At 44.6% G+C, this 25,547-nt stretch overlaps 1 protein-coding gene across 1 annotated transcript; it reads left to right on the top strand.

Annotated features, from left to right (window-relative positions):
- Window positions 1-9,372: 9,372 nt before the first annotated feature.
- On the top strand, window positions 9,373-22,732 carry Hmga2 (high mobility group AT-hook 2). Its single transcript, XM_042054247.1, has 4 exons — window positions 9,373-9,483; window positions 12,014-12,100; window positions 22,393-22,443; window positions 22,619-22,732. Exons 1-4 carry the CDS (start codon window positions 9,373-9,375, stop codon window positions 22,730-22,732), a joined length of 363 nt encoding a protein of 120 aa, XP_041910181.1.
- Window positions 22,733-25,547: the final 2,815 nt, after the last annotated feature.

Genomic DNA, 25,547 nt, shown 5'->3' on the forward strand with positions numbered 1-25,547 from the left:
GTTGGCACCTAGAGCCTCCTCCTCAGAGTTCTCCATGGTCGCTGAGGGTTGTATTCACCTTTTGCTGTTTAGCACAGGGCTTGCCAGGTTTTAGAAGATCTTGCGGGTTAGATATCTGCAGGAAGACACTAGCCTACCTTGACCTGAGCAGCTAGGCTGTCGACCCTGGTGATTCAATCCATGTATGGAGATCTTCAGTTTAGATGAAAGGCAGTTTTATCCAGTGGTTAGCGCTTGGCAGTTGATGAAGCGAATTACGGATGGACGTTTTTGTGTGCCCATTTGTCTTCTGTCTTCTTCGGAGGAAGTAGAGTGTTGCTGCTAAGGGTCAACCTGTCTCTGTTATGAAAAGTCTTTTAATAATTAAACATTTAAATGCCGTACTCCCCAGACCTCTGAACAGTTGAGTGCTCTTTGTCGGGTATAACTACAGAATAGAATCTGTCTGGAGAGCTGAGTCCAAGCTTGACTGTAATGGCTCTCAACAGGTGATATTTGTACTTGTGAAACACAAAGTTTAACAGCAAATATACATGCGTTTACACTCAATTGAATTTAAGTTTTATACACATAGAGTTAAATGAAAAGTGAACGAAAGGGAGCTGGCTGGGGGCGGGACCTCATGTGCAGAGCCTACTGCTGGGGGCGGGACTCCTGTGCAGAGCCTCCTGCTGGGGGCGGGACTCCTGTGCAGAGCCTACTGCTGGGGGCGGGACTCCTGTGCAGAGCCTACTGCTGGCGCTCTTTGGCTAGGGGTGGAAATTCTTGATCCTCCCTTGGTTAAGCTCTAAGAAAATGGCAGCAGCCATCGTTGTCCACGTGGTGTGACTATTTAAATTTAGACACCTGCTAAAATGTGGTTGGTTTCTCATAGCTGAAAATGGAAGAAAGGCAAAAACGACTTAAACCCCAGGGCATCTAGTTGGACATCATCTCCAGACTAGCACAGGGCTTGATAATAAAGCCCAGGTGATTCCCGGCCCGGCCCCTTAGCTCAGGAACCAGGAGCTAGGACTGCTCCAAGCAGTCCTTACAGTGGTGAGGGCCACTTACGAGAGGTCCGAAAAGAAAAACAAAACAAAACACACACACAAACACACACACACACACACACACACACACACACCTATCCAAACAGTGTGAGGACCACTCCGAGTGGTCCACTCATGTTTTTAGCTATGGGAAGCAATGAAGCAGAAAAATATCTGAGGGGCCCTGGGCCCCCAAAACAAATGCACCGCCCAGTGAGTGCAGCGCTAAGGGAGAACTCAAGAAAGGGGCAGCTGCGGGAGAGGCACTAGGACAAAAAGTGAACAGTCCTACCGATGGTCCCAGTGGCCTGACGGAAGTTGGGAAGTGGGCTGGTAGGAAGTCCAGGTTAAGGGTTTTTGCCCATGTGCAGCAGCGGCAGAAACAGGGCTCTGTGGATGGAAGAGAGATTCCGCTGCTGCTGTGGTGGGAGGCAGCACAGGGGTGGGTGGGCAGCGGGACAGAGTGCCTGCTACACCACTAAGATGGAAACCAGACTCGAGGTCAAGAGACAGAGCAGGGCCTGGCAGAGATGGGAGAAGCGGGAAGGGAAGAAAAGGTGGGGGAGAAGGGAGAGAGGCAGAGGTTGCCTCTCCGAGAGAAGGGCAGAGAGAGAAAGAGGAGGGGGGAAGAATAAGAGGAATTTAGACAAAAAAGTAAGTCAACTGTGAGTCTAGGCAAGGAATACCTCAGTAAAGATGGTGGGACTTGGTCACTTGACCTGCCCTTAGTTAAGATGTTGGTGAGGTCACCTGACCTTAGTTAAGATGGCAGTGAGGCCTTAGTCAAAATGGTGGCCGTCAAGTGCTGGATGGAGAAACCATGTTTTCAGAGCCGTGGGAATTTAAAAGATATAATTAACAAGAGAGACATAGAGGCCATGCAGAACATACATTTAAAACTGAATTACATCCGTGTGGCTACACCATTCACACATTCTTTTATACATAAGTAGAGAGGAAAATTACTCAGTACTGTGATCTGCCCTGCCGCCAAGCCACTGCTCCACCAGCCGCAGTGGGGAACATGGGCTTGAACTGGAAACAGCTGCTTTGCCGGTTTCTGTGGGACCAGCAGTAGCAGTGGCAGAGACAGAATAGAGGGACTTGGAGCAAGAGAAAAAGAGCATTACAGGTGGGTGGGGAAGGGGCTGACCAGCAAAAGGAAAAATGGACAGGCTTGAGATGCCGGTAGCAGGACTCCGGCGTCCTGTCTGCTGGTAGAAATCAGAAGGCAGCTGACAGGAGCCTTACCATTTGTAGCACTGGAAAGTGGCCTGAGTCCAGGGTCCCCACCAGGGAATGTGGAGAGAGCCTGGCTGAGTCATGCACCAATGTTATTTTTTTTAAGATATAGTGATTGGGGACTGGTCCCAAGAGAGGCCTCAGCAGGTCCACAAGTCCTCTGAGGCCTTGGCAGTTCACCTTGGTGGGTGACCGCAGGGAGAGATGGAAAGAGAAAAAGCACAGGCTGGAGGAGGTAGGATAGCCACTGCCCTCCGTGGAAGGGGAGGGGTTGGGAGAGGGTGGGCTTGGCTCTCAAAGGGACAGGGTACCCAGGCCAGCAGATCATAACAGTAACTGCTTCCCTATGAACTCAAAGAAGCATAATGTCTTAGTTGTAGCGTGAATTCTAATTGTTCTTAATAAAAACTTAGGGTTAGATATCGGGGTGAACGCTGAGAGGTCAGAGAAGCAGTACCGGCTGTCAATAGAAAGACTTTTTACCTCTATCGAATCCTCAGACCAAAAGGGTGATCTTGTCGGCAGACTGCGTCCTCAGACTGCTTCAGACTTCATCCTCTGATTGCATCTGAGCTCCTGTCTCTTCCTACCTTATATTCCTCTCTCTGCCCAGCCATATCACGCCTGTCTCCATCTCCCTAGTGCTGGGATTAAAGGTGTGGGATCCTGAGTGCTGGGATCACCTTTGTGTGAACTCTGTTTCTCTTTTAGACAGATTCAACCTTGTGTAGCCCAGGGTAGCCTTGAAGTTACAGAGATCCCTTTGCCTCTGTCTGGGATTAAAGGTGTGTGCCACCACTTCCTGGCCCCTAGTGGCTTCAGTCTGCACTCTGATCTTCAGGCAAGCTTTATTTGTTAAAACACAAACAAAATGCTGCAAAAATAGTAGGAGTGGGCACTGATACAGGGAACACAGCTCAAGATAGATGCTTGAGTAACTGCTTCGAACAGTTGATGGAAGGTGGTAGAGAAGGAGGAGAAGCCCCTGGGACCCTATCACCTTGCTTTAATCTTCCTTGTGGCACAACGAAAGAGAAGTCTCAATGGCTTGCATGTTCGTGATTAGCTCATGGTGTTGTGAGTCAGAAATCAGTTATCCAGTGGCTGAGGTCCCTGCAACAGCAAGGTGCTGGCCTGGCGGAGTTTGTGTCAAGGTTCTGGGGAAGATGTGGGTTTCAAACTCGTTCTTGCTGCCGAAAGAGTTGACTGCCTCGTCTTTGAAGAATGCTGTTGGAGAACAATAGTCTTTTGGGGGATAACCTTTTTGTACACTGTGAGGATGTGTCTTTGATGAGGCACCTTCTGATTGGTTTGATAAAAAGTTAAATGGCCAATAGCTAGGTAGAAGAGACTAGGTGGGATTTTGAGGGAGAGAGAGGAATTCTGGGAAGAAAAGAGGTGGAGAGATGCCAGCGAGTCACCCAGGAAGTCAGACATACTGAATTAAAGAGAGGTTAAAAACCCATGTGGTAAAATGCATATTAATACAAATAGGTTAATTTAAGTTATAAGAGCTATTTGGAAACAAGCCTAAGAAAGTGGACAAGCTTTCATAATTAATAATAAGTCTCTATGTCATTATTTGGGGGCTGGCGGCCAAAAATAAAGTCCGACTTCAATGGTCAGTGTTTCCTTGCTGGCAATTAATGTAAATACCACTCCCATTACCTGTCACGTAGTCCCTCAAACCCCAGACTTGCAATAACAGGTCACATATTCCTTGTACTTCGTATATCTAAGTTCATCTGTTAAGATGAAGCAGAAAATTCTATTTTTTCTCCCTTGACATTGGCCAATCGCACATATTAGGCACTCAATAAACAGATTTTGAGGGAACTATGAATTGCATAGAGAATAAACACTTGGAAATATATAACATGCTATGCAATCAATCTTGTTTCTAAGAGGATTCTTTAATTCTGGATAAATTACATCTCCCAATCCTGGGAGAATAATAGGTGATATTTCTGTAAAACCAAGTCCATATACATTCAATTTACTAAAACCCAATCTTTTTTAATAAACAATCTTATTTTGCTTCGTAATTCTCCTACATTCGGAGTAGGGAATTTGTCCAAATAATGCACCTTCTCATCACCAACAAAAGCTTGACTTTGTGGTAATTAACCCTTCATTGCAATAATGTAGGGAAATGAGCAGAGGTAATCTTTCCAACATTTCACTAAACACTACACATGAAGAAACATAACTGGGTTTGAGCATGCAAACAAACTTATTTTAAACATTTGGAATGTTTTTCAGGACAATTATGCTAGCTTCTAACAGCAAGAATATATATTTTACACTGCACTGTTTCTAAGTAAATTTATATATGTATAAAATTCCATTTAGTAAATATTAGCTAAAGTTTTGTGACCAGGTAAAAAGCCACTTTAAAAATACCTGGTTATAATAATTTCATTATTAAAATACATCCATAATGAATTCATTCAGTTATGAGAAAAACCTATAAGCTATTTTTGATGTGTAAATGTAAACATAGTATGTTGGGTGGCTTAGGAATCTTAACCTCCACATCACAGGTGAATCTTCCTTCAGTCAAAAGAATATTGGGTAGCCGGGCGGTGGTGGCGCACGCCTTTAATCCCAGCACTTGGGAGGCAGAGGCAGGCGGATCTCTGTGAGTTCGAGGCCAGCCTGGTTTACAAGAGCTAGTTCCAGGACAGGCTCTAAAGCTGCAGAGAAACCCTGTCTCGAAAAACCAAAAAAAGAAAAAAGAAAAAAAAAAAAAAGAATATTGGAGATACTTACTACAGTATCCTTTTCTTACCCTGTGTGGTACATTTAGAAAGTTGCAATTTTGATAAAATTATCTTTATCATAGCAATAAATTAATAATAACTAACAAATGTTTGTTATTAATCAAATAAAACCTAGACAGAAGTAGCAAGACAAAAAATGAGGTAATGGGAGCACTACCTGCCTTTGGGGATTATACATGTGATTTCCATATAGCCGTGATGAAAACAGAAATCAAGATTCTATGTCTCACAGTGACCTGGAAGAACTTGCATATCAGTTTTAGAAACTAGAGCACTGATCTACAGAGAGTGGAAAGGACTGAGGAAGCATCACACAGATAATTAAGATAATGTTTAAAGGAATCCAGATTTCAAACTGTCCAGGTCAGTTGCCTTTAGAAGTGTCTCATTGTGACCCATGATAAACAAGGACTGTCCATCAATCTAAGGTGTACCTTGTATCAAGTATAAGACTAAAAAAAAAATGGTTCTGCCTACTACATCATAACAGAATGATAAAGCATCCTGAATTCTGAGCACCCTAAGTTCTTTGTTTGTTGGTTGGTTTTGTTTTGTTTTTGAGACAGTGTTGCTCTGTGTAGTTCTAGCTGTCTGAGAGCTCACTCTGTCGATTAGGCTGGCCTTGAACTCAGAGAGATCTACCTGCCTCTGCCTCCAGAGTGCTGGCATTAAAAGCATGCACTCAATTTTTAAAGCATGGGGCTGAGGATCCTAAAGCAATTTTATCTTTGTGTAGAGAATTAAATGGGAAGGATTTGGTCCCAATTTTTCTGTCTTATTCTATTTACTGTTTTTAAGTGGTGTTCTGAGTCTGCTTTTTTGATTTTAGCAAGCACTAATGTACTTTACCAAATAGAAACACCAATCTCAATCATGTGTCACAGGTCAATAGAAAGTTTATTGACATACACAGCTGAAGTGCTAATGTTTGATTTGATAGCAGGTGGAGAGGAAAGGGAGTTTAATGTGGACAGAGACCCCATGCTATCATCTCAACTACTAGAATGGGACAAGTTTAACCTGCGATGAAGGAATACTACATAGCAAGATATAGAAGAGGGAATGAGTGATTGAGAAACTTAAATCTGGGAATTAAACTTCTCAAATGTGAGCAGGAAAATGTTTCCCTAAAGAGAAAATATAATCATTAAGTTTAATTAAAAGACCAGATAACGATAATACTTCAATAATAAAAGTATAGGTAATTTTAAAAACAAAACAAAATTTTATGCTTTGCCTGCAAATAAACAAAAACAAACAAAAAACAACCCAGCGACTTGAAAGGATTATAGACACCAAAGGATGACAATGTGTAAGGGTAACTTAGATAAAACCTAACACCAAACTTCTTTCTGTACTTGTCTCTGTGAATGCAAGGGTTCAAGTCTGAGAACAAAATGGAACGAAAACAATTGGCTGGATTTCTCAACATTTATGTGTTTCTCTTAGATTTTAGGGTAAAGAAAAAAAGTTCCACACACCTACAACACACCCTCTGCCCCCGGCACACACAAGTTGAAATTTCTCCTATGCACTAAACAAACACAGAAAAATTCAGGGAGATAATGGGATTCCCAGTATAAAATTAGCTGGCTGAAATCATGGTGACTTCTGCCTAAATCTATCCCCAGAACTTTATCTGTCTGTCCTTCTGGCAAAACGCAACCAAACAAGAATAAAACCAGAAGCCCGTTTTATTCACAAATGTAAGATGGACGCACCAAAGTGTAAGAATGCCAACACACTCACACACACACACACACACACAAACTTGGCAGTTAGGAAATGTCACTGCACTTGTTAGAAGGTGAAATTTCAGTCCCTTTGATGAAGATACCATCTTTCAGCCAAGCCCTAACAAAACCTTTGGTGCCTGTTAGACCCCTTCCCTCGTTATTCAGTGACTGGGCTCCATCTGGAGGGAGGGGGCTTTTCCTCTCCTCCAGAGCTAAGCGTTCCCAGACCCACCAGCAGCCCTGGGTTCCTGCAGAGCACTCAACATACAGAGAAGTGTCCCAACTCTGAAAAGGGCAGCTAGAAATGGATTTAAAACGGCAACGCCGACCAATCAGCTGTGTCGCACCCGGGCAGACATTTACACGGGCCTCAAGTACAGCGGAACGTGGCAGAGTCTGGCTCCTCGTTTATGGCTCCAGAATAGGCGTTTTTATTCCACGGTGGTCTGTATCTTTGCAAGAAAAACAATTCTTCACTGGGTGATCATTTTTATTTTGGAGTCGATCCAAGACAATTTTGGGCGTGATGTGTGAAAATCTGAACCTAAGATTTTTTTTTTCCTTTCAGTTTTGTGTTATTCAAGGATGAAAAAGAGATACATTTGAGAACATTCTCCACCTTTTAAAAACTGACTGTGGTCATGATGGTGTTCACATAACCCAGAAACAGCCCAGGCTATAAAATTAGGACTTGGCAGAAAGGAATTCTGAGGGAGAAGGTTAAATGAAGGTAAGCTGAAGGAAGAGTTAGGCGATTGGTGCAGTTGTAGGGGAAAGAATCACTAAGGCCCCCCTATACACTGTGGACGTCCGAAGACGGGTGTGCAGCGCCAGTCCCAGCAGTCATTCCCGGAGAAATGAAAAGCCCTATGAAGAAGTTGGCGCGCTCCGTGTTCCTCTGTGCAGTGTGCAAGTGTGTGTATTTGTTGCAAATGTGCTTGCTGGGCCGGCCTTCTGTGTGCCAGGCAGTGTGTGTAAGCACGCGTTTGTTAGCGTGTGAGTTTACCAGTGGAATGTGTATGTGTGCACGTGCATCTGTGTGCAAATGTGCATGCGGTCATACGCGTGGGTGCATGTATCTTTGTGCATGCTGTGTTGTGCACCGGCCCGCGTGCTCTGGGGTGAGGGCACCTCTCAACCGAGCGAGGGTCTGGAGAGGCGCGCTCCGACTCTTTGGCTGCCCTTTCTCGGGGCTAAAATAGAAGGCGGCGGCGGTTGGCCCTGAATGCTTCCGGCCACCTTCTGGCTCCTTTCGGTGCAAGCGCAGGTAGTGGTCATGCTTTCTAAGGTGGCTTTGAGACAGTCGTTTTCTCTCAACTTCCTAGGACCAGGGGTGACCTAGGACGGCAAGAGGGACTAGACCGGCGGCGAGCTGGGCTGGAGAGCCTAGGCCCTGCCTCTTTAACCCCACCGCCGGCGGGAGCACGTGAGCCGGGGCTCCGGGTGGCACTCGGGCGCCGCCGCCGCCAAGGCAGTTGTGTTTCGAACGCTGCCTCTGGCGGGCGGCCAGGCGCCTCGGCTCGGCGGTCCGCCCGGCCTCCCCTCTCCTCTTGCTTCTCCTACAGCCCCCTCCCCTTTATCCGCCCACGATCAGAGGTGGGCAGCCCCCCCCAGCCACCCCCTCCGCAAGCGCGCGTGCGCGCGCGCGCGCGCACACACACACACACACACACACACACACACACACACAAACGTACACATACATACACTCACGCACTCACACGCATCCCCCTTTAATCCCGTTCAGGAACTCAACAAACTTTCAGCTCCAGCCTCGGCCAGCAGCTTTTTTCTCCACGACACTGCAGTGCTGCCGCCTGCCCCCGCCACCCGAGGAGGCGCGGTGCCACCCACTGCTCTGTTTCTTGCTAGAGTTGAGCTGTGCACCCTACACGTCCCGGCAGAACCTTCCCATTCTCTCCCTGCTTTCCGACGGCACAAGAGTCAGTCTGTCTCTCTGTCTCTGCCTCTCTCTGTCTACCCCCAGTTCTCTCTCTCTCTCTCTCTCTCTCTCTCTCTCTCTCTCTCTCTCTCTCTCTCTCTCTCTCTCTCTCTCTCTCTCTCTCTCTCTCTCTCTCTCGGGAGAGGAGGAGGAATTCTTTCCCCGCCTAACATTGCAAGAGACACAATTCACTACAAGTCTCCCTTTCCAAGCTGCCGCCAGCGTTCCCAGTGCCCATAACTCCCGATCCTTAGCGGAGAGAGGAGCTCTCTCCACCTTCAACTCTCCCTCTCCTTCGTTTCCCGCCTCCTCTCACTACCTCCACCTCCACCTCCACCTCCGCCACCCACCGCCCGCAGCGCCTCCTCCTCCTCTCCTCCTCCTCCCCTCTCTCTCTTTTTTGGCAGCCGCTGGACGTCCGGTGTTGATGGTGGCAGCAGCGGCAGCCTAAGCAGCAGCCCTCGGCGCGCGCCAGCTCCGCCAGCTCCGCCAGCTCCGCCAGCTCTCGTCCCCCCTGCCTTCTCCAGCCCTCTCCATCCCGTCTCCCGAAAGGTGCTGGGCGGATCCGGGGCGGCGGAGGGCGAGCGGGTGCAGCGGCGGTAGCGGCGGAGGCAGCGGTAGCGGCGGCGGGAGGCAGGATGAGCGCACGCGGTGAAGGCGCCGGGCAGCCGTCCACTTCAGCCCAGGGACAACCTGCCGCCCCGGCGCCACAGAAGCGAGGACGCGGCCGACCCAGGAAGCAGCAGCAAGTCAGTACGCCGGCGCGGAGGGGCCACTCAGCCCACCCGCGACGCCTCTGCCCCGGGGCCCCGCGACAAGCCGGGCGATCAGAGCGCGGGAGCGCAGCGACCAGGGCGGTGCAAGGTTGCCCACCAGCCCCAGGGTGTAGGTGGGCGGGAGACCGATTTCCCCACCGGCGAGTGCCTGCGCCCCACGGCTGCAGGAGGCGGAGGTCCTCTGGCCTCCGTAGTCACCCGGCGGGAGGTGGGGTCGCGCGAGGCGCATACCGGGACTTTCGCTATTGTGCGCAGTCCCGGAGCGGCGCGGCGTGGCTAGGGGACAGTGAGTTTCTGGGGTCCCACAGACTAAAAAGCATTGCTTTGTCAGCCGCTTTTGCAACCGTTCAGGGAGAGGGCTTGCCGGGGACTGGGGCGTTCAGGAGGGTCGGGACTCGGTGGGTCGGAGGATCCGCGGCTTTCTGCAGATTCTCGGGGCTGCCCGACCGCAGGAGGCTGGCGCGCTTCGGCCGCCCCCTCGGTGTCCTCCCCACACTCCGTGGCTCAAGGCTCGCGCCGTCCCGACAAAGAACGTGAGCCGACTGCCTACTTGGGGTCTTTAAATGCTAGCCGGGCTGCAGCCGCGGGAGCAGGCGGGTAAGGGAGCCCGGGAATCTCAGATCCTCGCGCCACCGGGAAACACGCTTCTTCCAAGGAGCTTTGGAAGAAGAGTCCTAGAGAGTGCACGGTAGCTACGGTTGCTTCCCCGCCTAGAGCCAAGCCCTGGCTCCTGGCTCCGGCGCTTCAGAGCAGCTGAAGTTTAGTGTCCTCCTGGGTGAATGGCTGGGGGCTGGGAGGGGACGGTTGAGGGGCACCCAGGACCCCGCGGAGTGGAGGGTTTTGTCTGCGGATGCAACCAATTAAGCGTGCAGCCGGCTATTGCAGAGCTGTGCGCAGCGCCCAGTTAAACTCCGCTTCCTGGCCTTTTAAACTTCTCTTTTCTTCTTTTACCTTAAATCGCTTCCCTCAGGCAAAAAGAAAGTTAGAAAATAATCCTAAAGTCCCAAATTGCCCCCGGGCGCTAGGTAGGAAATCGATGAGTGAATGCCAGGGTGTTTTAGAAAAAACGAGGGGTGTACCTTTTTTAAATCATCAAAGGAAACAAGCCAATCTAGAGGCCTCCGAGTTTTCCCGCTCTGCCCTTAGCGACACTTTAGTGTGCTTTTGGAGCCTGTTTTACACCTCCAAGGAAGTCTCCGCTCTACTCTCCTGCTTCCACCAGTCACCCAGCTTTAACAAATTCTGCTAATCGCACCTCCCCCCAATTTAAAAAAAAAATCTAAAAGAAAACGCAAGGGGATCCGGAGGTGACTGGGAGCTTTTACCTTTGAGTAAAGGCCGAACTCACAAAGAAAAATGTGTTTCCGATGTGATTGCTCTAAGTGCCCACTGGCGCGAGTATCTAATGAACGTTTCCAAGAAACTTTCCCCCACGCGAACTTCCATTGGGAACTTTCATGAGTTGTAATTAGTTTCCTTTAAGCACCCAATCTGAATGAAATGAGAGGAGATGATTCACCCTGGAGAGACGTTCAGCGTCCCCGGAGTATCAATCATCACGTTTTTTTTTTTTTTAACTGCTTGAGTATTGGCTACTTAGCCTGGCACCCAATAAAGGAAAGCGTTGATATACCTGGTGACCTGGCTTTTCAGTTGCTCCTTCCAAGATACTTACATTCCTCTCCCATCTCCCACCCCCCCCCCCGTTTTCTTTCCAGCCCACCCCACAAAGACTTTCTTTTTAAAAAAATTTGGAGACAACATGTTTATTTTTGTAAAAAGATATTTAAATTTCGACGGGAGACTATGCCTGTCTCTCCAAAAGGAAGTGGAGAATTGAAGCAATTATCTAGATAATTCAAGCAAAACCTCCCACCTCAGATTTGCCATAATTATTTGGAAATTTTTAGGAGGTATGGAATTATTCTGATCTGAACAGTTTGGATAATCGCTCCAATATTGCACTCAGAATGTGTGGGTTCAGTCCTAAACCACAAGAAACACAGGTCTGTAGAAGTGATTACATGCCATCCTTTTCGTCTCTTTATCTATCTTTCCAGCTAGCTATGATGCTGGGTTCTATTTCTGTTGTTTGAAATCCCGGTAGAATGGGTAGTGGTAGTCCTATAAAATGTTTATTATTTCTGTGAGTTACCAAGTGCACGGCCATGTAAACTTTGTATCTTAAAAACACGTGACTTTCCAGAACATGCGACTTTTTTTGGGCTTTGCTATAATTTTGATTTTGAAATATTGTCCAGTTTTTTTCTTCACATGTAAAGCAGTTTCCTCTGAACACTGGGATTCGAACTATGGTTATCCCATCACCGCCCCCCCCCACCCTCTTTTGCAACGCTATGCCACCATCATCCAACTATGCATGGACTGAATGACTTCCAGCAGGCTGGTTAAGCAGCACAGACAGAAAACAGAGTCAGAGCCAGGGTCAGTCTCTTTCAGCCGGTCTTAGCCACAACAACTTTTCTTTCCTCCCTACCCTTAGGAGCCGACCTGTGAGCCCTCTCCTAAGAGACCCAGGGGAAGACCCAAAGGCAGCAAAAACAAGAGTCCATCTAAAGCAGCTCAGAAGGTGAGAAATTCGAGCGGAAGCTTTCCCAGTGTTGCCGATGACCTCCCTGTAATTTTCCCAGTCTAAATCCACACACCAGGATTGGTTCTGGCTGAGCAATCCACGATGTCATTTCTAGATTTGCTAGATTGGGTCTTAACCCTTTTTCTTTTCCTTTCTTTCTTCTTTCTTTCTTTCTTTCTTTCTTTCTTTCTTTCTTTCTTTCTTTCTTTTTTCTGTGTTGATGCTTATTTTAAAAGTTCCCTGGAGATACAATGATTTTAGACAAACAAAAAGAGCCATCAAATCATACATCTCAAGGGCTGGGGAGACCAGGATGCTAGGGGTGGAGTGGGGGAAGGGGCTGGGTAGGTTGGGGTGGAAATGATACCGTTAATATTTATACACCAATGGCAAACGAGTTCATAATAAATCAAAGCTAGAGATTTTGACTGGTGATGATGTTCCTGTAATTTCCTAAGGAAAAAAAAAATAGAACTGAGATTAATTTATTCAGGGCTTATTTACATGATAACTGGAAACCCAGTCTCCTTATTAAAGCTAAGTACTTTGCCAAATAGATGTTAATTAAAGAGAAAAATCCAATTATGGGTTACTGGAAAAAAGTTTCATGAATTCTACAGCTTTAAATGTGATCAAGTATACTGTTTGGGACAAACATGCAAGATAATATTGTCAAGAAAGTTTCTCCCAAAGTGTTATGCTCTCAGACCACAAGAAGTTTAAAAACCAATATTTGCCTTATTTAATATTTTGGGGTAGAACACAATTAGGGTCGACATTTGTTTTTGTCTTGTTTTAAACAGATTTGAAGTTGAACCTTTAAAATAATTTCATGTTGGTTGTGTGTGCTACCAAAGAGGAAGTGCCCACAGCAACGCTGTGTGGAGGGGTGATGGAGATGCTGTCACTCTCTGTCTTGACCTGAAAATAGTTTGTGTCTTACTTGTGAGTGTGCGTTGTAGTTAAAACTAATGACTCAAATATCAGAAATAAATCCCCACATGTATTTTCAGTAGATTCAAACATACAGCATTTGTTTAAGGTGGCTCCGCTCATCTTTGGGGAATTAGTATTCTGTGTGTGAGTGCAGCCACTAACCATGTTGTCTGTGATGATGCTCAGTGATGTACCCTGTCATAGCAACCAGTGAGGTATAAAAGCCACTGAGGAAGTAATTATGACTTCCGGTTGTTTTATTTTAACACTTTTGAACAGAGTTGAAAGAGCAGATTTCTCTAATACTTGAATTAACTGTGTTGTAAAGTTCAGATTTGTAGTCAGTATTTAACCAATTAACCCTCAAGTGTCTCTAAATAACCTTGCTATTTAAGTAATGATTCACACTCAGGCGGAAGGGTGCCTTCTCTGCCTTTTATTCATAAATGAACTAAAATGGGCTTCAAAACAAACAAAACCAAGTGATTCTGTGTTGTGTTTCTGTGGTGCTTCTGCTTTCAGGGGCAGCCCAGGAGTGTCTTGGTAGCCTCAGCAGATACTTAAAATATGATGTAATCACTCCTAAGATGCTTCATCATAAGATCATTCAAGAAGTCTTTGAAGTTCACCATAAGTCAATGATTCCGCAGATATTATAGAAAGGAAGGTGGGCTGTCATCTTAATGTCACAGGGTGTGGCGTTTTCTCTTGGGTGACTAGGTGGAAATGGTCCCTTCATGCTCCCCTCACTTTGGGCTAAGAGTATCTGTGTGGACAAACGGAAAGTTAAGACGCGTGCCCGATTTAATACGTAAAACAAAACAACAACAACAGAGAGCTTATCCATTCCCAAGCATGTTTGGTTATTCAGTCACAACATCTGCAGATGGCCCGCTAGGCTATCCTCTTTCTGAAATTCTCCTTGGGTAACACACACTTGTTTAATCACTAAAATACAAACAGCCCCCCTCCCCCCCACAAGAAGACATTTTCTGAGCTCTTTTATTCTTCAAGGTATAATTATTGCGTATAATTCCATTACAAATGTTCCTCTTTTAATAAAAGTGAATAAATGCACTAGCTTAGAACGCGACTATTACTTTTCTTCAATTGTATAAATTAATGCTTCACTTGAGTGAGGACGTGATAAATCATTCCTGGGGCGGATAAAAGTGAAAGGGGTTTCACTTTTAAAAATCAGTTTTTATGGAGGGTGTTCCTATGCCTTCACACATATGGTTAGGTTATTAACTGTGTATTTTATTGTATTCTAACAAGACTTATGCTCATTATGATTTTGGAACTGAAAACCTTTTCAGAAAGAGTTATACAGTTGAAAACATGCTAGATGAAAAATACCCTATTAGACGGAGCTGAACACATGTGAAAGCCTTCAATATAATTAGTGAAGTGAATATTTTTCTGCACTCTGGAAATCTCTCTCTACACACACACACACACACACACACACACACACACACACACACCTGGCAGGTACTTGAGGAGATGCAATGCACCCTAGAGTCCTCACAATGCTGTTTAAATTTTTCTTGCTGCTTTGAACTTTTTCCTTTTCTTTAAACTTCAGTTTATGCTTGGGCTGAGCAACTGGCCTTGGGGCACCTAAAAACAAAACTGCTCATTAGGAAATTAGCAGTGAGAAACTTGACAATACATGCAGAATGTTGCAAGACCAGGTGGATGAACAACTACTAATATAACTCTCCTTTAAATTGCAATAGGAAGTCGATTTGTGCAATAGGTACAAGAAACAATTTTATAAAGAAGCAATTTGTCGTGTTTAGAATTTATGGAAGAGAAGATAATTATTCTTCCATCAGAACTAATTTCATGGATAACCCTTGTGTGTCCATAATAGTCTTTCCTGGGAACTCCTCCAGTCTGAGTGCAGCCTTAATAAAAAGAAATCAGAAGTTGCCACCTTCTAGAGTAAGTGATTTATCTGAGGATACAAGTGTGTGCCTTTACCGTCACATTCTTTTGTTTTTAGGTCAAGGAATACCTCTGATTGGCTACCTTCTGATCTTTGTGTTGTGCTTTGGTTTCCTCTACTGGCTGGGTTTACTGGAGATGCTCTATATTTTCCCATTTTGCTTGCTTGGGGACAGGAAGGCATCCTCTCCCTTATGTTTAGGGTTTTGTTGATTCTTTTTAATTAGGAGAGAAAACTGGAGGGGCTGGCACTAAAGTCCTCTGCTTCAGGTCACAAGCAGATTGATCTTCAAGTTTCAAAGTGGGTCTCGTTCAGGTGCTTGTAGGGGTGAGTGTTTTCTGAGGTTGGGTTAAATTTTAATAAGATTTCAAGCAGGAGGTACCCCCATTTCATAACGTTAGAGTTTTGCTTACCCCTGCCTTTCGCTGGAAGTATAATGGCCAGACTAGGGGACAGAGCACAGAATGACAGTGAACACTTTGAATAATGCATTCAGAATAAACATGTCTTTTCATCTTCATATACAACATAAACAAGCCCTGAGGTTACCTGGGTACTCTGTAGATCAAGTCATATTCCACATCATTTGCATTTTTGGAACTGATGCGGGTTTTTTCCTCATAAAATTTTACTAACATTAATCACAGATATTTTAGGAATAAAGAAGAGAGGTGGGTCTTAATTACCATTTCATATTAACTGCGGAGTCTGGTTGCTGGGTGAGGACAGGATTTTCTTTTGAGCATGGAAGGCCCAAAGGCACCCTTTGTTGACTCCCTCAAAGATGACATTGGGGGTGATCATAAAGTTCTAGCCTGTAGTTTCTACAGTGCTAGTGTTATTTAATTAGCACCTTTCTGTGTGCTAATAGGTGGGAAGCTCTTGTGTGAGATTCAGGGCTCTAGCAGAGTTCCCCTAAGACTGTGTCATGGAGGAAGGGTGCAGGCCTCTAGAGAGTACCCCTAAGACTGTGTCATGGAAGAAGGTGCAACTGCTGCCTCCACTTTCTTGGTATTAGAAGTTGGTATTTTTTAAACTTCACTTTGCCTGGGGTGGAAAAGCCTGAATGCAGATGTTAATACCATATGACAGTGTCATCAAGTCAGCCGAGGTCATGATGCAAAGAGGGGAGATTCAGATCCATCAGGATTGGTTTTTTTGGGTTTTTTTGTTTTGTTTTGTTGTTTTTTCAAGACAGGGTGTCTCTGTAGCTTTTGGAGCCTGTCCTGGAGCTAGCTCTTGTAGACCAGGCTGGCCTCGCACTCACAAAGATCCTCCTGCCTCTGCCTCCCGAGTGCTGGGATTAAAGGAGCGTACCACCATCGCCCAGTCCCCGGAAACTACCAGCCCTCTGAACTCTTGACTTTTTCCTCCTAAGCTCCCCTTACTTCAGTTGACCTATATATCCTTGGCTCATTCCTGTCTCAGGGTCTTAACAGATCTGAATGTCCCTGCCTGGGATCCTATTGCATTTCAGTTCTTTGTGGAGAGTAGGTGGGTGAGGAAGAGCATTTTATGCTGGTTAAGTCATTCAAACCTATCTTGTCTTGCGAGTTGACTTTTATTATTTATTTCTTTTACAGTTTCCAGAGTTCCCCTGAGAACCACACAGCTTACACGAGGGTGGAAACCGAAATTCAGAACCCCTGACACTAAGTTGAGCATCTGTGCTCAGTTAACCATTAGAAAAAGGGGAACAGAGAAGCAGCAATATTTTTAAACTCGTTTATATTTATTTTTATGGCTCTAACACACAGAACAACTTTGAATGGCATATTCTATTATTCATTTGTTTATCTTTAGTGCTGGAAATGAAGTCCAGGACCATGCACATCCTAGGACAGTGCCTTACCACTGAGCCACACCCCCAGCCTTTCCTCTGGACCCCTACATTATTGCTATTTTATCTGATTGCAAAAGAGGTAGGGAGACACTTTAGAGTGGGAAAGTCTCCAGCCCTGAACACAAGAACTCTTCCAAAACGTTGTCCTTGGTCTTAACTTACTGCATATGTGTGTAGAAGCGGACATGTGCAAAAGTATTGACAGGAGAACTCACGTTAAGGGTTTCCTTGGATAACCGAGTGTGAGCTGCAACAGATGAGGGCTTGTTCTTCTATTTCGCACTGAAAATATGATATGTGAGCAAATCGTAGCATCTTTTCAAGACTAAAAATGGTTGCACATAACCTTGGGAAATCCAGAACTGGGTTATCAAAATGGTGAAATGAGAATTTACTCGATGTTTATCCAAATGATTGGTCCAGTTGAATTCAATTCCAATGACTTTTGGCTTACACTGCTTATGGTTTTGGCTTTTGTTTTTTTGTTTTTTATTTTGAGAGAAGCTGGGTGAAATTATGTTTCTAGATTTTGATTGGATATCCTTATGTTTCATATACTCTTGTATTTCTGCAAACTGTTGGGTTCAAACAGGGGTTAGTCTTTTAAACAATTCAAAATACAAATATATGAAACCAACCCATGCAGTTGGAATCCCTAGTTCTTTTTCTGTGCTCACACACCTCCTGGTTTGAAGTTGGGATGTCTGGCTTGTAGGTAACGCCCACTACAACACAAAAACAAGATGAGAACATTCATAATTGTAAAAATTGAATAGCTATCTAAATGTCTAAGCTTGACCCGAAGTTAGCCTTGGATTAGTCTCTTAGGTCCCAGCCCCTGCCCTGCTCCTGTTCATGTCTTAATAGGAATATAGGAATACTGAAAATATTTTGCTCTTACTCAGTATCCTAAAGAGCCTTCTTTTTAAAACTTTATTTCCTTGGTCTTAAAAAAAACTTTCTTCTTCTCACACCTTGCCTATGCCCATTCTGTTTTATATCTGAGACTATCCTAGCAAAGAAAACGTCTTGACATTAGGCTGAGCTGAAGGTCTGCTCCCTGGGAAGGTGGGCACAGAGTCTCCCACAAAGTGGAGAGGAGGAGCTGTCACCGTGAGAGCTGCAGACAGCAGGGACTCTCGGCGAGGGCCGAGGGCGGTGTTGAGCACAGTGCAGTGGTAGTACATCTGTCTGTGCCACACTGCAGTCTTGCCCAGCCCTTCGCAAATAGATTCCTTCTTTAATTCTTGCTGTGGTCTGCACAAAAGATAACTCTGATTCACAACTGCAGACAGACACATGCCCAGTGTTCAACTCCTCCAACCCTCATCGGTTCTCACTCTGGGGGCTGACCAGTGTGTTGTATACTACCAACCACAAGGCTGGTGTCTGTCATCTTCCTCAATGACTTGAGATACAGACGGGGTTAAAAGTGGGGGTAACTTGAAGTGCAGCTCTCTCTAAGACATGAGGGCAGAGAAATGTGTGTCTTCTGCCAGGAATACGCAGAGACTTTGGGCCCTCCAATAATCCACAAAGTTTGGGGACTGTAATAATCCAAATGTATTCTTTTTTGTCAAATGAAAGGACTACCAGAGACGGTTTTGAAGATCTACCAAACTTCTGATGGTAATGGGGAAACAAAGCACCAAAGCTTCTCAGCTCCCAGGCTCTTCCCTCCCCACTGTCTCTATTCTCCCTCCCCCTTCCTCCTTTCTTTTATCCCTTGCTTTTTTTTCTTCTTTTCCCAAATTGGTAGTGGATACCACCTCTAATGTATCTGTTTACCCTTTCCAAATTCAAGGAAGATGTTCACAGGCTAAATTTCCTTTTTAAGTGTTTTAAAATACGGAATATACTCACAAACTTCGACTACCCAGCACTTTTTAAAGGAAGAAGTGTATCTTCTCTGTAGCATCACCCCCCCCCCACACACACACACATTTTCATGAAGCTGCTTCTAAACATCTAAAGTCTAGGACAACAATTCTGAATGAGGCACTTTACAAAGGCAGACAGAATCTAATGGAAAGCGCAGAGGAAGAAAGCTTGAGTCAGCTGTGGCGTGAGGGGTGTGGACACTTGTGTCATGGTGCTGGCAAAAGTCTGAAATTTCAGTTTTCACAAAGGCAGAAAACCTACTGGTTCTCCCTGCAGCCCTCTATAAAAGCAAAAAACACTTAGAACTAGATAGGTCTTGGTTTGCAGAACCAAAGTCGATCCCAGCAAAGGCAAGGCAGGCAAACATTCGCTTTTACAGTTTTGTGTACATTGATGTCTTAAAAAAATACTCTCCATGTTTTGTTTTCCTTCTCTAAAAGACAATGCCCCAAAGAGCATTGAACACACACACACACACACTCGCGCAAACACACAAAGACTGTTAAAACCAGTTTTCCAGTATCTGAAAATCCTGGAGCAAACCTCGTTTACACAAGAAAACCCCAGCTTGTTTTGCAGACTTTGTGAAGTTTGATCAGAGTGGTTCAGTAATGTGGGTTTTAAAGAACAATCAAGCCTCCCAGATAGGGACCACACAGTGCAGCCAGCTTGTTGCTTCTAGATGTCATCTCAGAAGAGGGTTTCAGTTTACATGGGACACCAGCCTCTATGACCAGGGAGCAAGTTTACTTTTAACAAGCTGAAGTGATAATCGCGGTCTTGTGCCCTTTTGTTAATGGTATGAATTTTATTTCTCAATGGGCTTTTTGTAAATGGGATACTCATTTAAAAGTTATCGGGTTTGCAAGGCTTCCTCTCCCCTCTCTCTTGGAGAGATCTGTTTTCTCTGTCTTGAAAATGCAGAGAAGCCCTTTTTTAGAGAACTCCTTGTCTTCAGGAGATTTCAGATACACTCAGGTCATATCAGAGCTCCCAGGATGTGAGAATTATACAGAAATCCCTGGTAGAGCACTGTTACCTTCAAGGTTAATAGCAGCCTCTTTTCCAGCCCAAGGACCACCCAGTTCCCATGAGAAAGGACTTCTGTTTCATGTTCCTGTAATTCATTACTGGGTAAACTCAGTACAATTATCTTATAGTTACTTCCAAAGATCCACTCAAGAGCGCTGGGTCTGTGAGCCATCCTAATGCACTGTATACCAGCCAGGCACTCCTTCAAAGTTGCCTTCTAAAGGAGACACTTAAACACACTTGTCTGTGGGACTGGACTAACCTGAAGGGAAACTTTACCTTTTAAGCCTTCTATCTTGCTAGGTAAGAAAAGACATTTTGGAGGATCTTGTTTAGGAAGGGCAGTCCCAAATGCCTTGATGTTCCTCTAAAGGAGAGCTCATCTCCACTTGGCAGAGGAAATAAATATCAATGCTTCCAGGGACCTATGCCCAGTCATAGAGCTAGACTATCTGAGAAAGGTCTTCCGACCTGAGCTTTCTAAAGCATGACACCTTCATGTCCCTCCAGGGGACAATAAAAATGATTGTGTGGTTTTTCTGGTCATCCCCAGCTTGCACGTACCTTAAAATCCATGCTCTCGTGTCTAAAGGTGAGGCAGGGCACTAACTTTGACCATAAAGAAATCCCTGGTTGGGCTGGAGAGATGGCTCAGTGGTTAAGAGCATTGCCTGCTCTTCCAAAGGTCCTGAGTTCAATTCCCGGCAACCACATGGTGACTCACAACCATCTGTAATGAGGTCTGGTGCCCTCTTCTGGCCTGCAGACATACATACAGACAGAATATTGTATATATAATAAATAAATAAATTAAAAAAAAGAAATCCCTGATTGACCTCCAACAAAGCTGGGAACATCGACAGCCAATCCTGACAGTGAAAGATGCTATGAGCTACTGAATTTCTTTTCATTCTCAAAAACAAGCCAAGTCAGTGGCTCTGTTACAAGGGCTTTCTCCAGTACTGGGAAGAGGCTTGGAAGTCAGACAGAGCTGGGTTCAAATCTCATTCCCATCACTTACAGGCATGATGTATGACCTAACACATCTAGGATTTAGTCACTCACCTGCAAAGTAAATGAAATCATGATGCTCCTATTACAAGCCTGCTATAAGGAATAAAGTAACATATGTATCCAAGTTAGACCAGAGTGTTTTTAATGCTTAATAAATTTGAGGTAACATTATAATCATATAGAGCTTCTGACAATTGTGATAGCAATACAGGTATCAGATTGCCTGTTTATTATCTATCAAACTGCCGTCTATCTATCTATCTATCTATCTATCTATCTATCTATCTATCTATCTATCTAAATATCTATCTAAATATCTATCTATCTGTCTGTCTATCTATTCGGCCATCCAACTATCTCTCTCTCTCTCTCTCAATCATCTATTTATCTTACCATTTATGTTTATCTGCTTTTATTAGATAAGTTGAAGAAAGGAAGGAAGGTTTTATTTGTCAATACAGGCTTTAAATATCTCATTTTAGTATCACTGTATCAAGACCCACAGGCTGTTAGCTCAGGTAAAACTACACTGCCAAACAAGTTGTCCTGACTCAGTCTGCCTAGATTCTTCCGTGAGAGTTCTTGGATATAATTTTTGTGTATAATTCTTATACACAAACAATAAGTACTCAGATTCCCTTATTCAGAAAAGTATAAACGTGTGCTTTTTATAGAAGAGAGATGTCTGTGTGTGCATTGACATGCTTAGAGAATGGAGTAAGGGGTGACTAAAGCTAATTACGAATGTGAAATTGGAACTAGAATAGAAATAAATAGCTAATATCAGAAAATTCTATGCAATATAGTAATGAAACAATCTCTGAAAATAACAGGAAGTAGAGTCATGTCAGACTCATGTTGAGTGAAGAGTTATTGTTAATAATGGCCACTTTAATAATAATTTTTACATCTCTGGGATGCTTTTTGCTGTTTTTAAAAATTCCTTATCTATCTATTTATTATCTATCTACCTACCTACCTATCATCTATCCATCTTTCTATCATCTATCTACCTACCTACCCACCTATCTATCAACAGATCAGGCAACTGATTAGCAGGTGATCGTTTTGGGCAGAGAACAGGAAATTAGCCATCCAGAAGTTGGTAGATGTTTGCTGTTTCTTATTAAAGTGTTTATGTATTATTTCATATGTACAGACTTGCTTTCCATAGCAGTCTAGAGAGAAACGCTTTATTATTTAAAATCAATGTGTCTATATTAACTTTTGTAGCTAGTTGTAATTGGAGAGTCTTGACCATTGAAAGAATGTCTATGCTGTAAAATATTAATTTGCATAAATTATGGGATGTGGGAATATTTCTTTTGCCTGATCAGAAACAAAGGCAAGGGGGATTTCCCAAGAGCTAGTCACGCATCTCAGAGGAGGTCACTCCATGGGAGTCCTTTGTGGTGAGGGGTTGCATAGATACCTCTTTATCATTCAGCCAACAGTGAGGAAGAAGCAGCCATTGAAACACACCAAAGATGAAGAGAAGAGGTTGTTCAGACAGTCTTGGTACCTCATCTGCAGTCCAGAACATTCTACCTGGAAGCAAAGCTCTTTCCCCCAGCACTTGTAAATAATGTCAGGCAGGAGACTACATGACTTCCTTTTCGTTTTTTTCAGAAAGCAGAGGCCATTGGAGAAAAGCGGCCAAGAGGCAGACCTAGGAAATGGGTGAGTAGCGACATACAGTTTCCCTCTTAAAAGGAAAAGAATTTTTTTAAATTAAAATGAAAAAAAAAAAGTTGTGTTTCATGGATGATGAGAATTGGTAACTTCTGGCCTGCTAGAATCTTTGGAAGATCTTTGAGGCACATGACCTGTGATGTTTCTTACTGTTTGATTCCAGAGCTCACTGCCTCTGCTCCCTGGAGGTGACTCCTTCCTTTCTCTTCCCACATCAAAGGAGTCTCCACTCTTCCTGCCAGGGGCCACAGGGACGATTTGTTTACAGGTTGAGTAACTGGAGTTAAACTCACCAGGAGCCCTCAGAAGCTGATTACGACGGTGATAAAATTCAGACGAAATATGAATGAGATAACTTTTTTTTTTAAAAAAAATGTTTTTTTCTTTGCGGTTTCCTCTCTGGCTTTTGCTTTGGCCTAGTCTCATTTTCTGATGCTTTGCATGTACCTTATCACATTGGTTTCTTCAGGAAATAGGTGTGATCTCCAGCAGCCCCAGCCTTAAGTGTCATTGTACTTAGGGACTACAGGCACGTGGGTGACCCACGTTGCCTGGAAGGTCTTCCCACTAAGAGGGTAGAGGAAGCTGTTTCTCAAGAAGGTGGCAGGCGTTGCCTGGCCCCAGCCTGTCTAGTTACTTCTCTGCCTCTCCTCCCCCAAAGCGCTGCTCTGGTTGCCTCCTGCTCCCTCCACCTTTTAATGTTGCTTTCCTGCCCTGCTGGGTTGCATTTCCTGCATTTCCCACCTTAGTCTGCTGCTCTGCATCACTTTCTATTTATACCTCGGTGTTGCCTTTCATTTAATTTATTCATCTTGTATTTTTTTTTTCCTCCTCTACTCTGCATGTGTTGGGATTAGATTTCCTAGCACAAGGAACCGGGGATGATCTTTAGATTAAAAACATCTTACACGTTTGCAGTGGAACCTTAAGGGTAAAGGCATTTTATGGAGCCTGTTTTCCAATAAGGGCATTCTCTCCCAGGCTTATCTACGCGGGCATCCTCCACTCGATGCCCCATTGCCTAAAACAAAGGAATCACATTGCCCCCCCCCCCCAGAGGCCACCTATTCCTCCCACAAATGCTCAGAACTTAAGAACCAACCCCCTGTCTCTCCTGAAATGTGTCCAATCCTTCCCCCCCCCCTCATCCTGCTGCAGAAACATTCTTATGACTTGTTTCCGAGTACATTTGTTTTATTTGTTTGTTTGCTTTTTAATGTTGCGAAATGTGTTCCCCCCACCCCCACCCCCCCAGCTACGGATCACATTCCAGGTGTGGGTTCTGTAAACAGTGGGTGTGTTACCTGTGTTGTGCATATGGTTATCTATGGCTGCTCCATCTATGTCCTGGGAGCACAGTCGTGTGAATCACCAACTATTTACCTGTTCTTTGAGCCAAGAGTATGGACAGGGTGGAGCAGATCGTGTATGCTAAGAGGACCTCAGCGTTTAGCCACACCTCTAAAATTCAGGGCCTAGAACTGGAAGGCTTCTTAACTTCAGGTCCTCTGATTGGTTGGAAGTCTGGTCCTGTCTATGAGTGTCCTCAGACAGTTCACACTGTAACCGGATGGTCTCGGTCTTTTTAGCTGTCCTCATGGGTCAGTAACTTGGAAAGAACCACAAACTTACCTCTAGAAATCAGAAAGTCCCGCCACGGCTCCACTCTAGAGAGCACAGTGCAAGCTCTGTTCACACAGACTAAATGCAGGCCTGCTATTTCCTAAGCATCTGAGCTCCGAAAGGGCACCCCATCCTCTGGATGAATCAACAAGGGAGACCTGCATACTTTTGCTAGTAGGCAACACAGTAGTCAATAGATGCGACCTTTGAAGTCATTGGAGTAGCAGGACTAAAATGTTGTAAGTCTCTGCTTTCCATTCCTAATGTTTTTGGGGTACCCTCTGATGCAATGATTCTCAGCTTTCTAACGCTGTGACCCTTCAGTACCATCCCTCATGTGGGGACCCCAACCATACAATTATTTTGTTGCTACTCCATACCTGTAATTGTGCTGCTGTTATAAATCGTAATGCAGATATCTGATATGTGACCCTCTCAGGGGTCCTGATCAGCCCCTCCTCTAATAGCCTCGAGTTTAACCTCCGTGGACCTTAGTCACGTCTGTTCTCCTCAGAAACTTTCCGCATCCCCGGCACTGGTCGGTGAGTTGATTGCAGCCCACTGCAGTGCTCAGAGCCCTCCAGTTTGTACCCACTTCCTTGGTGGTGCACACAGCTGTTCCTATCAAATCCAGAGCACTTAAAGGGTGTGAGCAATGCTTTTCTAAAGGGGTTCTTGTGTCTTGGAGGGTACCTGGATTCTAGTTATGATCTTCACGCTGGGTGAAAGCGCCTGGGAAGTATCAACCCTGGCTTCCTGGGAACAGCTGTGGGACTCTTTCTGACGCGTCTGACTTCTAACTTTTATTGGCTGTGAGACTGGAAGGTTTTTGTGTGGCGCATTGCAGCAAGCCCCCAGTTTGGTCTCAGAAGAAGAGTCGCCCTGCTTCGGAGGGGAATTAAAAGGAAATCGTCTATTTTTTCTAGACAACGTGTTTCCTCTTTGATTGCACAGCTCCTCTAGGTGGTTGTGCAGTCAGCCCCCAGCAAGGCATTCTGTTCAGGGGCATCATTTGCTGGGAATGTTTGTATGGAGGAATAAGTCACTGTGTTTCCCATAGGAAGTGGCCTTGGGCTTTATGCTAAGTATGAATCTTTCCAACAGTTACATCCACTGTTTCCTTGAGTTGTAGATATCTTTTTGAACTGACTGGATCGACTTGGTATTTGGTTTAGAGGCCAAATTGTTCCCTTTATTGTTGGAGATTTTGCTTTAAAGTTCTTTTGCTAATATATATATATATATATATATATATATATATATATATCTTTTTAAAAATAAGTTATTTAAACAAGAAGATACTCGACTTGAAGGGATTCAAGGATTCATTCTTTTCCAGTATAATTTACCCCTACTTAAGATAGGTTGCCCCACATGTAACAGCTACTTACTAAAAAAGTTACAAATTTGTCTTTGATTTCACAATGCTAATTGAAAAACATTGAAAGTCTCCAAGTGAACAGAGTATG

Source organism: Arvicola amphibius, chromosome 17 (assembly GCF_903992535.2).
Source record: "Arvicola amphibius chromosome 17, mArvAmp1.2, whole genome shotgun sequence".
Lineage (NCBI taxonomy): Eukaryota > Metazoa > Chordata > Mammalia > Rodentia > Cricetidae > Arvicola > Arvicola amphibius.

Bases quoted from the DNA above. Each gene is read 5' to 3' on its own strand.
- Hmga2 (XM_042054247.1), top strand. From the start codon at position 9,373: ATGAGCGCACGCGGTGAAGGCGCCGGGCAGCCGTCCACTTCAGCCCAG. The intron at 12,101-22,392 runs GTGAGAAATTCG...CGTTTTTTTCAG, and splicing joins CATCTAAAGCAGCTCAGAAG to AAAGCAGAGGCCATTGGAGA. The intron at 22,444-22,618 runs GTGAGTAGCGAC...GTTTGATTCCAG, and splicing joins GAGGCAGACCTAGGAAATGG to AGCTCACTGCCTCTGCTCCC.